This window comes from Macrobrachium nipponense, chromosome 7, assembly GCF_015104395.2.
Source record: "Macrobrachium nipponense isolate FS-2020 chromosome 7, ASM1510439v2, whole genome shotgun sequence".
NCBI classification, from domain to species: Eukaryota; Metazoa; Arthropoda; class Malacostraca; order Decapoda; family Palaemonidae; genus Macrobrachium; species Macrobrachium nipponense.
The window spans coordinates 40,360,399-40,375,350 of NC_061109.1; the positions used below are offsets into that span (position 1 = coordinate 40,360,399).

A 14,952-nucleotide genomic window follows, 5' to 3' on the forward strand; every position below is an offset into this window, starting at 1 on the left:
CAACACTGTGGTCCCGTCATTAGCCCCAATTCAGTGACAGCTTGCTGCTAGCATAAATTTAGTTAATAAGGAGCCCTTGACAGTAGTGCACATGGCTTCTCAGACACCTGTGGACTCACATTTATCACTGATCTCGTCGGATGAAGAAGTTATATTGGCGGAATAGATCAGAATTCTACACTTTGTTCATGACACTTACCTGTCAGATATATATATATATATAGCTGTATTCTCCGAAGCCCGACAGAATTTCAAAACTCCCGGCACACGCAGTGGTCGGCCAGGTGGTTAGTACCCATTCCCGCCGCTGGGAGGCGGGTGTCAGGAACTATTCCCATCTTCTATTCAGATTTTCTTCTGTCGCCGGTAATGTAAACACCTGTTTTCATTACCTCCGTCTAGGATTTTGGAACTTCATTGCCGCGTATCTTGGTTGTTTTCTTTTTGGTTTATTAACTTGGATTTGCGGCTAGGCATACGCTATCATAAATTGATTTAATTTTGAATTTCTTGACATAAGAAGTCTGATTCTAGTTAGACTAGTTTCAGACTTTGTTGTCTGCAAGGGGTTAGGTGAGAATAACGAAACTTTCGATATATTCTCACTTAATATGCACGACGTGTCATCAATGTAATTAGTGTAATAATTGACTGATTCCAAAAGATGTATGATTCGTTCGTATGTACGCAAATTAGAGCGTAATAGAATCAGGAGGTTTTCCTCCAAGATCAGTAAACAGAGTAAACTTTATTTTGCCTAACCTTGTGGTATGGCCTACGGGCCTAGAGGAAGTGTCTGTGAGAGGTAATGCCCTTTCTGTTATGGTGGATTACATCAGTAATTGGAATCTAAAGTGCTCGCTCTCCAATCAGTGCTGTGAGTGTAGTGATGTTGATTTAGTGCCCCTAGTGTTGTGGAGGGGCGTCAGATCGGCCTTATAATGCCTCTAGGTCTAGACCTCTGTCGGACTCCCAGGACCACAGGGAGAGGGCATGTCGAAAGCCGAAGGAGGGTTACGAGGAACCCCCACCGATCTGGCGTCCCTTCGGCAGGACCTGAAAACGCTTCTCAGGCTGCCAAAGATCGTGCACGTGCACGAATCCTGAAGGATTGCTTCTCGTCCTCCGAGGCGTCCTCCCCGTACAGGGGTTGGAGCTCTCGGAAGGACTCGCGCCCTTTAAATAGAAGCTTATTGAGGAGGACGCTTCACGTCCTCTCTCTCTATTGTCATGCGATTGTAATCGCCGCCTTAACAGTTTGACGACTTTCCAACACATGGGAGAAAGAAGAAGGAAATAGGAAGAACGCTGTTAAGCGCCCAGATCGCCTTATCATTGTTACTGTGGAAAGGAAGAACGTACCCTCGTCTTCTCACAGGATCAGCCCTTCTCGGTTGGCCTTGTTTTCGCCAAAAGAAGGGCAAAACACATTTACTGAAGGAAGGATTTGAGGCTGTCTGTCTGTCAAGTCAGGCAGTCTTCTTCTCCTTTTCCTTGCTCGTCGCTTTCTACATCCTCGCACCCAAGAACACACAGGCGTCCTTTTGAGTGCGTTTCTGGAAGTTGTCGATGAGCGTGACAGAGACGCAAGAATGTCGCACAGGCGGCCGCCGTCTTTGTCAGGAGTTGCCGAACTGTCCATAATACTCGTCCGGACGACGATCACCGTACATCGGCTTATGACTAGCACGCTTCATGAGTGGCGCTCCCCTTGAAGACAGGACGCTTTTGATGACGCTTTTCGGGACGCCTCCGTATTTGATAAGCAACAGTCATGTCGAAGTTTTTACCAAGACGTTCGGGAGAAACCTTGGTTTCTTAATAAGAATCTTATCGACGTTTGGGTATGATGGCGGATAGGAAATATCTACTTCCTTCCGTAAACCCTAGAGATGAACAGGAATTCTGTCTCTTCCGCGATTTATGAGGAAATTACGAAGATTTAAAGAGTTCCTGGATTAACTTCCTTCCTTAAGGAGATATATATACTCTTTCTATCGTTCTATTAACGAAAAGAACGAAGATAGTAAAAGTTTTTTCCTTTCTCTATCTGCCTCGGCAGGGAAAGAAGGTAGTAGAGTATCTGCTGTATGATAATACGATACGGTCAAATCATAAGCACATACCGTAGTTACTTCTTTGCTGTGCAACTCTATTACCAGATCCTTACAGGACGTTTGCCTAGGAAAGGAACTACGCTTAAAGGGATTGTTATGACAATACCTAATTAGCTTCTAGATTTATCGAAGTCTTGTTTTGCTTAAATATACATTAATAAGAACTTCCTCAAGTTCGATAATAATTTTATAAGATTCCTTTATTGAATGGAGTAGCTGGCAACTCTGGAAGAGTAAGGCCAGACAGCTAACGGAGGCTGCTATCGCTTAGACCAACGCATTAACCATCTATTTCTCAGTCATGAGAGGTCGGTCCTGCGGGATGGAATGACTAACCGTATCTATCCCCTACAATCGCGGTCTTAGCCTCGGATTGAGGGGATAGTTAAGCAAACATAAATAAAATATTGTCTGCCTTTTGCTAAGAAGCTTTCAATAAGAAAGATATTACAGCCTTTCAATGCTGATTACCGTAGTAAAATTATTAAAGGAATCTAACGCAGCAGAACACTATATATTATATAATGCTCTCATGCTTACGAAAGCATGACTTATTAGAGTACATGCTTAGTGAGAAGATGAATGTAGTAGAGAATTCACTTTAAGTCTACGGTATGGTCAAGTCTTATGGCCTTTCATGCATCAGGGCGCTCGACAAGATCCTCTCTGAGATGCCGTTCAGAACCCTTGGTGTTCTATGCACCAATACGCTCGGTAAGACTCTCGCGAGGACTTCTCTTGAAGATGCTCAACGTCCTACGCATTGAGACGTGAGGAAGCTTTTGCAGATGCTCGACGTCCTACACGAAGAGACGCTCATCAGGACGCTCTGGAAGACGCTCGACGTCATAAACATTGATAAGCTTTTTGGAAGACGCTTGATGTCTTACACATCTGGACGCTCGCCAGGACGCTAGCGAGGACGCTTTTGAAGACGTTCGGCATCCTACACGTCATGTCGCTCAGCAGAGCACTTACCAGGACGTTCTTCAGAACGTTAGGCGTCCTACGCATCAAGACATTCGCCAGGATTCCTGCAAGTACGGTCTTCAAGAGGGCGTCTTCGAAGAAGAGGAAGGAGTTTGGTCTCGTCAAGATGTCTACTTTGCTTTCTACGAAGGGAGCGTTCAATAGAATCCATGACTTGATGAATTCCAGAAAAACTGTAAGCAGATTTCGGTGTCATAAAATGCCTCGTCTGCTTTCGGGACTGCGCTGCCGAAGGGGAACATTAAGGTCCTACATGTCGTAAGCCCATCCTCTGATTAGGAATCCTGCCCCTTCCTCGATTTCTGCGGGAATCGGGAAAACTATATGCTCGAATTCCTGGGATTACTTTCTGTCATGTAAATGGGTTAGTTCTCATTGACAAGGATCTTAATAACATTTTATCGCTTAAGCGGATAAGCTCTCATTAACAAAATTCGAAAGAGCTCTCATTCATTAGTCAGAGGCTCATCCAGGAAAAAGACTTGTAGACTACGTCCATGAAGTCTTATGTCCAATATCATAAGAAGCTTGAACTGTCCTTTTCGATCCTCGGTTCTCACTTGATCGCCATTCGAATAATGTTAATTCGTTCTCTTGGCAAAGAGAACGAAGACAGTCGATTTCCATTCTCTCTCTCTTCCTCGTCGAGGAAAGAATGTAGTAGAGAATTAGATGTTCAAGTGACTACAATACTTACGTATTTTATCTTTGCGTCATATTACTAATGTAGGGTTCAAGTCATATACGCATATCATGGTTACCTCTACAGATGGCACCGAAAAGACGGTTATTGTAAGTGTATTTAATCGGTCCTTCCTGCAAACTTCCAGGAGTTTCCGCTGTAAGGACAACGCTAAAAGGTATTGTTACAACAACACTAACTCAGCGTCTGCATCTAGCGAATTATGTTTCGCTTAAATATGCCTGCTTGAGAATTTCCCTCTGATCGATAATAGTAACAAACCTATTCCTTCGTAGAAGAGAGTAGCTGGTAACTAAGGCAGAATAGTGCGAGACGAGAGGTTGCTGTCATTGTGGATGACGCAGTATATTTAATCGGTACTCCAGGCAACTTTCCAGGAGTTTCCGATTTAACATTTGGTTAATTAAGCGTAATGTTACGACAACACAAAATCAGCTTCTGTATTTAGCGAATTCTGTTTCGCTTAAATATGCCAACTTGAGAGTTTCTGTTCAAATAATGGAAAATCTATTCTTTAGATGAATAGAATAGCTGGCAACTCGGCATAAGACTGCGAGAAGGTGAACATAAGCTGCTGCCTGCTGCCTGTAACTGTCACAGTGTCACCAACTCAGTATCAGGTAGCGCGCTGTTATGCTCGGGCGTTTACGTCTCTCTCTCCCGCGGGATTGATTGACGAACCGTATCTCTACCCTACAATCATGACTTTCGCCTCGGGTTGAGGGGATTTCTAGTAATCATGAATAAACACGACTTCCTTTTGCTAAGAAATTTTCAACAGAGATATCTCTTAGACCTGTTCAGCGCTGCTTACCGCACTGTAACAGAATTCTGTACGAGTCTACCGCGGCATAGCACTATAATAATGCTCTCCTGCTTATGCAAAGCGCAGCCTTATTAGGGAAGGAAGCATGCTAGTGAGGGAATGGATGAGTCTGCTGGGGACCATTTCCTCGCTGGAGAAGCTTGTTTCCCTGAATAGACTGCAATTCAGACCTCTACAGTTTTTCCTACAGGAGAACTGAAATAACATCAAAGATCTAGAAATAATTCTAAACATCTCTCAATGGGTTGACGATCACCTCAGGTGATACCGAGAGGGTGCCAGGCATCCGGACAGAGGTACAGAGGTCCTGGCACATAATCTAAGAGAATTGGAAGCAATTTGGTTGGCTCTCCAGTTCCTCGAAGAGTGAGTTTTTGGTCGATTGGTCCAAATCATCTCAGATAATTTCGCAGCTCTCTCATATCCCAAGAAGAGAGAGATGGTTATCGACATAGGCACGGAACGTAACGATCCTCAAGAGGTTCGTTACACTATTGCACGTCCGTGCGGATCTTCTCGATCGACGGCAGCAACTACTGACGTCTGAGTAATCCTCGCTTAGAAGTATGTCGAGAGTTGTGGAGACTTTGGAGACGTCCTTTCGTAGATTTCTTCGCAATATTGAAGACGAAGAAGCTTCCTCTACGTTGCTCCCTTATTCTCGATCCGAGAGCAGTAGCAATAGACGCCATCATATAGTATGGAATGGGGATAGTTGGTTAGTCTCTTTTCCCCTATTCAAAAGCTTAGGAAATATGATAAGATAATCGCTGGCGTCAGAGGGAGCGAGAAAGACGCTGATCGCCCCATGTTGGCCTTCGAGAGGCTGGATTCACAGAGGTCACGTCCTTCAGAGAGCACTTTCCAAGGACCCTTCCCGAGAGAATCGGTCTACTCTTAACAGCCTCACTTCGAGAGGTACCTATAAACCTCTCCGCTCTGAGTCTGGATGCGTTCAGACTGTCGAGAAGCGAGAGGATCTTCAATATTAATTACAAGTCTCATTGCCAAAGCAAAGCAGTGCTGCATATTTTGCAGTGTACCAATCGGAGTGGGCCAATTCTGGAGATAGTGCAGGAAGAATGACTAATCCTACACCTCCACCTCTGTGAATTACTTTACCGTCTTCCCTTTCCGTCTGAAGTATGGGATAAGCTAACAGTCCCAACGATTGTAGAATACGGAAATATGTTGTTGACGGCCTCTAGGCTCAGAGATTCGGATCTGTCAAACAACAAAGCCCTTCACGATCTTTGAGGTCTGCGGAAATCTTGAAATGGTCTAGATCGAAGCTTCCGGCATGGAACTTAGACGTAGTCTGAAGTTCTTGATGTCAAAGCATTTCGAACCTCTCCTTTCTGTAAACTTAATACACGTGACCAGAAAGGCTAATTTTCTAACCACTCTAGCTACGGCAAAGAGGGTTAGTGAGGTTTTAGCCATCATCAGAGGTTTTGGCTTTAGAGGACATAATTCGGTGTCCTCTAAGCCTTCCGTTCTTGCTAAGAACGAAAACCCGTCTAACCCTTGGCCCAAAGGCCTGGAGGTCAAGGGGATGGCACAAATTATTGGGCAAGAGCCACAGAGAGTCCTGTGCCCTGTCGGGGCTCTCAAGTTTTATCTTGATAAAACTAAAGAAAGTCGAGGTCATTCGGACAATCTGCGGTGTTCCGTAAAAAGACCAGACTTGCCCATGTCGAAGAACGCCCTGGCGTTATTTTTAAGGAGTCTTTCTAAGAGGCTCATTCGTCATGTTTGAACAAAGATTTGAAACCTTTTAAAGTAAATGCTCACGAGGTGAGGGCGCGCCCTCGGAAGCATTTCAACAGAGCATGGCACTCAGTTACATCCTGAGTACCGCGTTTTAGCGAAGCAACTCTGTGTTCGCTTCACGCTCCCTGAGAGATGTGAAGACGTCATATGAGATCTGCTGCTCGCTAGGGCCATACGTGTCCGCAGACACAATCTTGGGGGCAAGAAGTACCACTCATCCTATCCTGTAGAAAATGGTTAGGAAGAGCTCTTAATTTTATTTGTTGAGTCGCCGCCAATGGTGGACTTCTTAACTCTTAAGCCTTAGTTAAAACACCTTAACTTTGGCTAGGTTGGTCAGGTGGTGATATTTATTTACTTCTTAGAGCCCTCATGGTATGGTCAATATGGTCTAGACATAGTGGTCACGCCCCCGTTGTCAGATCATCTAGAACTCACCAGCTATACAGGTCACGTCCTTGCTGGAGAGACTAGTAAAGCAAAAGCAGACTTGGGTGACAGTAATCACGAAGTCAGCTATGCTAACAGGTAAGGAACCAAGATGTCTATCATCTGCATGCAATTTGTTTCCTAAATCATTCTATTCTGTCCCTCCCCACCTCCAATGGTGGGAATCAGCTATATATATATATCTGACAGGTAAGTGTCATGAACAAAATGATATTGTTATGATACAATAAAGTTTGTTCATACTTACCTGGCAGATATATATAATCAAGTACCCGCCCAACCTCCCCTCGGGGACAGTGGCATTAGAAAATCTGAATAGAAGATGGGAATAGTTCCTGACACCCGCCTCCCAGCGGCGGGAATGGGTACTAACCACCTGGCCGACCACTGCGTGTGCCGGGAGTTTTGAAATTCTGTCGGGCTTCGGAGAATACAGCTATATATATATATATATATATCTGCCAGGTAAGTATGAACAAACTTTATTGTATCATAACAATATCATTTTCGCCTTATGCAGCCTTGATGAATTTTTTACTGCATGCGTTCCCTGGGTTTTCTCTCCAGCAGCTCCATCTTTCCCAGCTTTAACTTTATGGGCGGCAGGTCGAGTGACTCCACTAAACTTCCAGATTGGTGCTCTCCTCCTCTGCTAGAAGGCGCGTGCTCAAAAAGAGCGCGCTTTGGTTTTAGTTTACCTCGAAGAGCATCAAGGCCTCTCAGAAGTCAGCATTGTTGCTTTTGCCTTTCAATTGCCAACGCCTCTTCCCATAATCTGTCGTCAGTGACCTTGCCTCGGATCTCAAAAAGAAGACATCAATCTGGATTAATTCCAGATTGATGTCTCCTCTTCAGCCTCTACCCTTTCATAGTGGCAGATCAAGACCTCATTCTAGACCCAGGAAGAACCTTCATTTCTTGTCTCACTCTTATAAGCCAAGCCTTCCCCCGAAAGTGAAGTTCCTTCCCTCCATGTGCCAGTTGGAGCCCGGCTCCTCCATTTCTGGGAGAGATGGAGTATGAGAATGAGCAGATTAGATTGTGGAAGTGTTGAAAGAAGGTTGTTCTATTCCATTCAAGGAGGAACCTCCCTTAGTTAACTTGCCCATCATGTTCACCGCCTACTCGTAGGGTCAGAGAGGTAGTCTGCCCTCTCAAACACTCATCCCTCCTCCAGATGAAAGCCATCGAAGAGGTCTGTTCGGATGGTTTCTACAGTTGTCTTTTTGTGGTTCCCAAAGCATTGGGATGGAGGCCAGTAGTATTGGACGTTAGTGCCTTGAATTTCTTTGCTGAAACAATGAAATTCAAGATGGAAACAAGTCATTCTGTTATGTTATATATTCACTGAGGCAACAGGATGACAACTTATAGATATGCAGGATGCTTATTTTCACATCCCAGTGCACCTAAAGTCCAGAAAGTACCTCAATCTGACGTGATCCAAGTTGGGTAAATTCACCATAGCAGGAACTTTTCATTGGACCCTAACTATTATCATACACTAACTGATTACCATACACAAGTTTTTCGCAGACACAAATGCAAACATGAACATTTTAGAATCGTTGAGAAATCCTGGAAAAGTATTTGTTTCATTTTTTATATAATTTATATGTTTTCAAGCTTTTGTATGTAAATTAAAAAACATTAAATAATATATAAGTAATATTTCTCTCTGTCTCATTTATGGAGATGAGAGAATTTTTATGGTACATATATATATGTTTATTAATATTTTCAAATATTAATAAAATTAGAAAATAATAATATAACTAATTACAAAATTTGTATGTGATAGTATTTAAAAAAATAAAATAACCTTTCAGTTGTATTATTTTAAGTAAGGACAATCTCTCTCTCTCTCTCTCTCTCTCTCTCTCTCTCTCTCTCTCTCTCTCTCTCTCTCTCTCTCTCTCTCTCTCTCATATTCTGAGATGAGAGAATCTGTATGGTAGTACATGTATATGTTTATTAATATTTTCAAATATTAATAAGGTTAAATAATAATAATAAACTAATTACAAAATGCATATGAATTATCTTTCCATCTTTTGTGTTAACTCAAAGAGATGCTGGAAGCCAGAGCTGTCAAATATTTCTTTTTTTCTCTGTCTCCATAATAATTCCTAATGATTTCACTCTCTTAAGTAAGGAGAACTCTCTCTCTCTCTCTCTCTCTCTCTCTCTCTCTCTCTCTCTCTCTCTCTCTCTCTCTCTCTCTCTCTCTCAAATTTTACCCTCACTGTCTAGAACAGTAAATGCACCATTCAAAAACATAGACATAACTAATAGTTTGTATTTGTATAAAAAGCAATGTTTGTTTATGGAAAGGAATTTCAGAATAGAGACAAAGAGACAGAATAAAGAAACTCTTAAAACGGGGTTGAGAAGACTTCTAAAAATATTGTGAAGGTGAATGAACTGCACAAAATTTACATCTTTGGATATATACTATTCCATTTTGTACATAGTTGATTTTATATAGTTTTCCTTCACTTAACTGAAATCCCTGTTTTCTCAGGTTGGTGCTATTGGTAAAGGGTGCATGTTTATCAATGCCATAAAAATTTTTTGATGTTAGAATTTAGTCGCCTAAATAATCCAAAAGTTAGCATTCATGTTATATTTCAATAGAGAAGGTATCAAAGCAGTATCTTAATTGCATCTTATGTATTTCTTTAGTAGGCTTTTATAACAGTTGCAAAAGTGCTTTAGTGCGGTAAGCAAATACCATGAGGTGTAAAATGACAAATTTTCTAAGACAATTTGTAATCAAATTAACTCATGAAGAAGAAGGGGCGACATTACAAAAATCAGCCTGAGGGCCCCCCGATACTTCCAGCGATGAATCAATGGAAGAAAAGGAAGGAGACACAGGCACAACGCTACTATGGGGGGGTGAGTACTGCAAGAGACGAAGCATCGGGAAGAGGCAAAAAACCTTCCCATGAAGGAAGAGTCGAAACCCTCCGATGCTCTCTCTTGCTATAAAACTAATTCCACTGCTCTTTAGGCCATGCCCGGCATTCCGTGCAAGGATTCGTTATAGTACAAAAATTAAAACGGCACCTGATGCACGTGATGTGGGGATCGGGCGCCACCGAAGCCAAAAAACGAGAACACAGAAAACCTGGAATTCCAGGGCACACACATTGACAAGGCCGAGAAGGAGCAGAAGCCATATCATCAGCCACACACACACTATAAACACAAATGAAACAGGTAAAGACCGAGAGGGGTCAACCACAACTCTCGCCCAGGTGGTTAAAGAAAAGACTGATGCAGTGGCATAGGTGAGTGGTCTTTGACCACTCTTCTCCCGATCTACGCATGTGTTGCCAAATATCACAAGATTCCTTGCTTTCATCTGCTTTTTAACTAGATCCAGCTAAGCGCTAGAAACTATCCTATTGTTAAGTCCGAAGGTTTGTTCGCGTATGAACTACTAGGTACACCAGCATTCCGTGTTCTGCCGTAATGGCAGTAATGTAAGAAATGTAAAATGTTTTATTTGGTTTGTGGATATAAGGGAAAGTTCACCTAGGTTGTTGGTAGGTTGAAAAAGAGGCCAATAACCGGAACATGGCATCTTATGGGGCCATAAATCGGTGACTTTTATGGTGCCAGACAAGTGCCATGAAACCGGTTCACCATTAACCGAGTCGGCCGATAATTGGGGAGTCCCTATAGAAGTTTTACTGATGACTCATTCAAAGGTCAACTACTGTCTGAAGATAGATAAGCATATTAACTTTTCTCTGGTGTCCCACATGGTTTTAGATACAGGCAGTCCCCAGGTTACGACGGGTTTGGCTTACGACATTCCGAGGTTAAGGTGCTTTTCAATTACATATATTCATCAGAAATTATTTCCAGGGTTACGACGCCTCCAACGCTGATCTGGCAGAAAAAATATTACACCAAAAATGCTAAATAATCAATATTTGAAGGTTTTTTTGATGAAAAATGAATAAGAATGCAGTTTACATAGTTTTCAATGCTTCCAAAGCATTAAAACTAAGGTTTTCTTAGAATTTTTTTATGATGTTCCAGTTTACGACAATTTTCAGTTTACAACGCGTCTCAAGAACGGAACCCCCCGCCGTAACCCGGGGACTGCCTGTATTGATTTTTCTTGCTCAGTAAATCAAGGATTTTCCCAAATGGCAGATACCTGTCATTAGTGCACCAGTCATACAGAAAGATGTCAAGAAAGTGTGTGGGAGACAGCTGGATTGGCTTGCCAAGCTGAGTACCTGTAAAGACTGGAATGGCTGGGAGATGTAGCAGTTTTTCTGAGGTTGTCATCTTTGAACTGAACAGTACCACCTAGGGTTTTGTCAAGGAACCCTTAAAATTAGAGTTGATATCCATTAGTGAAAACTGATGTATACCAGTTTCTCTGAGGTTGTCATCTTTGAACTGAACAGTACCACCGAAAGGTTTCATCAAGGAACCCTTAGAATTAGAGTTGATATCCATTAGTGAAAACTGGCATAGAAGAAATCATGTGAATAACCCAGGGTAAATAGGAACTTTTTAACTTTTCAAAGTAATTTGGCCTTACATATCTTCAGGGCACTAGATAGTGTATTGTGAAAGGATGCAGCAAAGACACTTGTGCCCTTGGAAGGGCTTCAATTTAATTTCCATTGTTTTGGCTTGAAATCCATTGGGAAGACTACCTATCATGCAATAATACTGGGTAAATTTCATTTCAAGAAAATGGTGTCCTCACGTAAGGAGAATTTGACAATTTAGAATGAGATGGAGCATTGGCTAAGCATGCTGAATCTTTTATGGCAACTATCCTTTGTTCACTAGGTTTTTAATGCAGTTGCTGCAAGACAAAACATTTTGCCATTGAGTAATATAAGTTTTTTATTCTTGTGCAATCTGGAATGTATTTTGTCTTAATGGCAGGCATCATCCAGGATATTGAAATCCTTATATTTACCATAAATTAATAATGCTAACCAAAGAGGTCAATCTTTGGCTTGATGACAAGCTCAAGAAGGGATGGATGAAAACAAGCTTGAGTGGGGGGAAGGAACTCCCAATACCATATAATAATTTTGTCACATAGATGTCACTTAAAAGTTTGGAAGAATCCAAACAGTGCACAAACCTTTCATTTTACAATATCTTAAATACTTTTGAGAGAGGCAGCAGAGGCATGGGCACTTAAAACAAAAATAATAGATATATAACTAAAGGATTTGAGGATTCAAGGCTGAAGTGCAGTACGTACAGGTAGCACAATCTTATAATCTTAATCACAAAGTTGTCCAGATGTTTTGTATATGAAAGTACCTTGAAAAACAGTAGGAAGGTGTAGATCATCATGGAAAAAATGGGCATAATTGAAGACCTAGACAAAATGGGAATTCAGATAGATACTGAACATTACTGAAGACAATAAGTTTCCCATTTGAACCTATAAAAGAGAAATTTTTAAGTAAAACTGAAGGATGATAAACTTTCTCAGAGGAGAGTGTAATAAGTGTAGGCAAAACATTAATGAACTATTTTACTATGGACATTGCAAGGATGTGCATGAACTTCTCTCTGTGCAGTTTGATTTTATTACAAATCTAGTATTCTTGGTGTCATGTTTTTATGAAAAAGGTGTTTGCCCTAGTCAGTGTCTTAGTAGTTAGTGAAAATAGTTTAATTAAGTGGTAATACTAATGTAATTTTGAGGATTAAGACATATTACTTTAATAAAATTGCAGTAATGTTAATTGGTTGAAGTTAACTGCAGCCGTAGAATTGGACTCTTATCATAACTTCTTGTTATGGAATTATTCTTTGATAAACTCCAGTGTCATGCATTAAGTTTACCCTTGTACAGTTCTTTCTTTATCATTTTAGCAGAATGTTTAACTTTTGGGGCAAACTTCTTAGTTCAGGCAAAAAAAAAAAAAAAAAGTCCTTCACAGTAAGCTCAAAATGTTGTTTCAGTAGAATGTTGTTAAAAAACACTGCTATTCCACTTAAATGTTGAACATAAGTACTTCAAGGAATAAATCTAATAAGTGAGAAGTAAAACAGTCCAAGACCAGGTTGGCTGGGATACAAACATGAATCAGGCCTAATATTCCTGGTTATATGATATTGTCACCAGTCAGTGCTATACAGTGCTGTAAATAGCAGAATGAAAACATGATGCAGTCAGAAATGAACATTTTATTATCCTTTATTTTTAGGTTTTGCTTAAATTTTCCAGTTTAGGTAAAAAATGTCCCCATTATACAGCATCAGGAGTAATTGCAATTGCTTATTACTACTATTTTACAGGCACGTAACTACATTCGGTCCTTACCACAGATGAGAAAGAAGGACTTCCGACAAGTATTCCGTGGAGCCAATCCACTGGGTAAGTACTGAAGTCAGCATCAGATCAGTTTGTGACTTAGTTGTACATTGGTACCTCGACATATGAAAGTCCCAGCTTACGAAACATTCAAGTTACGAAAGCAAATACGAAGATTTTTTTGGCTCTACATACAAAAATAGTTCAGGTTACGAAAGGTTGTTGCTGTAAAGTCCTGAGATTCGCCCAGACCACCGATAACAATTTTAAAACTCGGGCGCCACCAACTGAGTAGACTTGCCACCATCCTCCCGCTCCCCCATTGGTTCCTGAAGTTAGTCACCTCCATAAGATCCTGCTCTCCTATTAGTCAGCATCTCTCCCTTCGTGCTCTACGTAAAGGCGTCCTTCGCACCATCATTTGTGTACGCATGCGGAATTCTTTCGTTCTATATGATTTCGTTTATTAATGTAAATTTGTGTTAGTGATTTCATTGTACGACTTTATCGTGTTGTGTGAGAACTTTAGTACATTACTACATAACTTAATTACGTACAGCATACGTATTCATGGGTCCCAAGAAAGTTGCTGAAGGAGAGGATGCTTTCTGTGGAGATGAAGCTGGAGATTATCAAGAAGTATGAAGCTGGCATGAGGTTGAGTGTGATCGCTAAATAATACGGCCGAAATCCATTGACGATAGGCACCATCCTTATGCAGAAGGAAGTCATCAAAGCAGCTACACCTTCCAAGGGCATCACTATTTTGTCCAACAAGAGAAGCCGCAAGCACGACGAGATGGAGAGGCTGCTTCTTGTCTGGATAAAAGACAAAGAAATCGCTGGCGATACGATAACCAAGACGACAATCTCCCACAAGCGCTATTTTCAGCGATTTGATTGCCCAGGCCGAAGACGACGGAGGAGAATGGAAATCGATGCCAACCCCAGACTTCAAGGCTTCTCATGGGTGGTTTGAAAAATTCCGGAAACGGACTAGCATCCATTCGGTGGTGCAGCATGGGGAGGCGGCCAGCTCGGACACGAAACCGGCCGAATCCTTTATTAACCCTCTTACGCCGGAGCCCTAAAAATCAAACCTCTCCCGTATGCCGGGCCTGGTTTGGAGTGAGCGCGGAAGTGGAAAAAATAATTTTTCAAAAAATTACAGCGCGCGTACTTTTGAAGATTAAGAGTTCATTTTTGGCTCCTTTTTTTGTCATTGCCTGAAGTTTAGAATGCAACCATCAGAAATGAAAAATAATATCATTATCATATGTAAATAATGCGATATATGGTAGGCGAAAAAAAAAAAATTCATACATAATTGTATTCAAATCACGCTGTGCAGAAAACGGTCAAAGCTAACCAGTTACTTTTTTTTGCGTTGTATTGTACACTAAATTGCGATCATTTTGATATATAATACATTGTAAAACAATAAAAGCAACACCGGAAAAATATTATCACAAAATGATGTACGAATTCGTAACGAGCGGACGTAAAAAAATTTTATTTTCAAAAATTCACCGTAATTCTAAATAATGTTCTAGAGACTTCCAATTTGTTTCAAAATTAAGACAAATGATTGAATATTACGATACTGTAAGAGTTTTTAGATTAGAATTGCAGATTTTGACCATTTCGGACGAGTTAAATTTGACCGAATGTCGAAATTTTAATATATATATTTTTTTTATATGGACATATTTCGAAGATGGAAAAAGCTACAACCTTCAGTTATTTTTTATTGTATTCTTCATGAATTTGCGCA

The 14,952-nt window shown here is 41.1% G+C and overlaps 1 protein-coding gene across 1 annotated transcript in view; it reads left to right on the forward strand.

Annotated features, from left to right (window-relative positions):
* The window catches only part of LOC135217580 (mitogen-activated protein kinase 14-like), a 230,324-nt gene that overhangs the window by 185,422 nt on the left and 29,950 nt on the right, over positions 1-14,952 (forward strand). Inside the window, exon 6 of the mRNA XM_064253546.1 lies at positions 13,163-13,241. Coding sequence (XP_064109616.1) covers positions 13,163-13,241 — 79 coding nt within the window. The remainder of the gene's footprint in view (positions 1-13,162; positions 13,242-14,952) is intronic.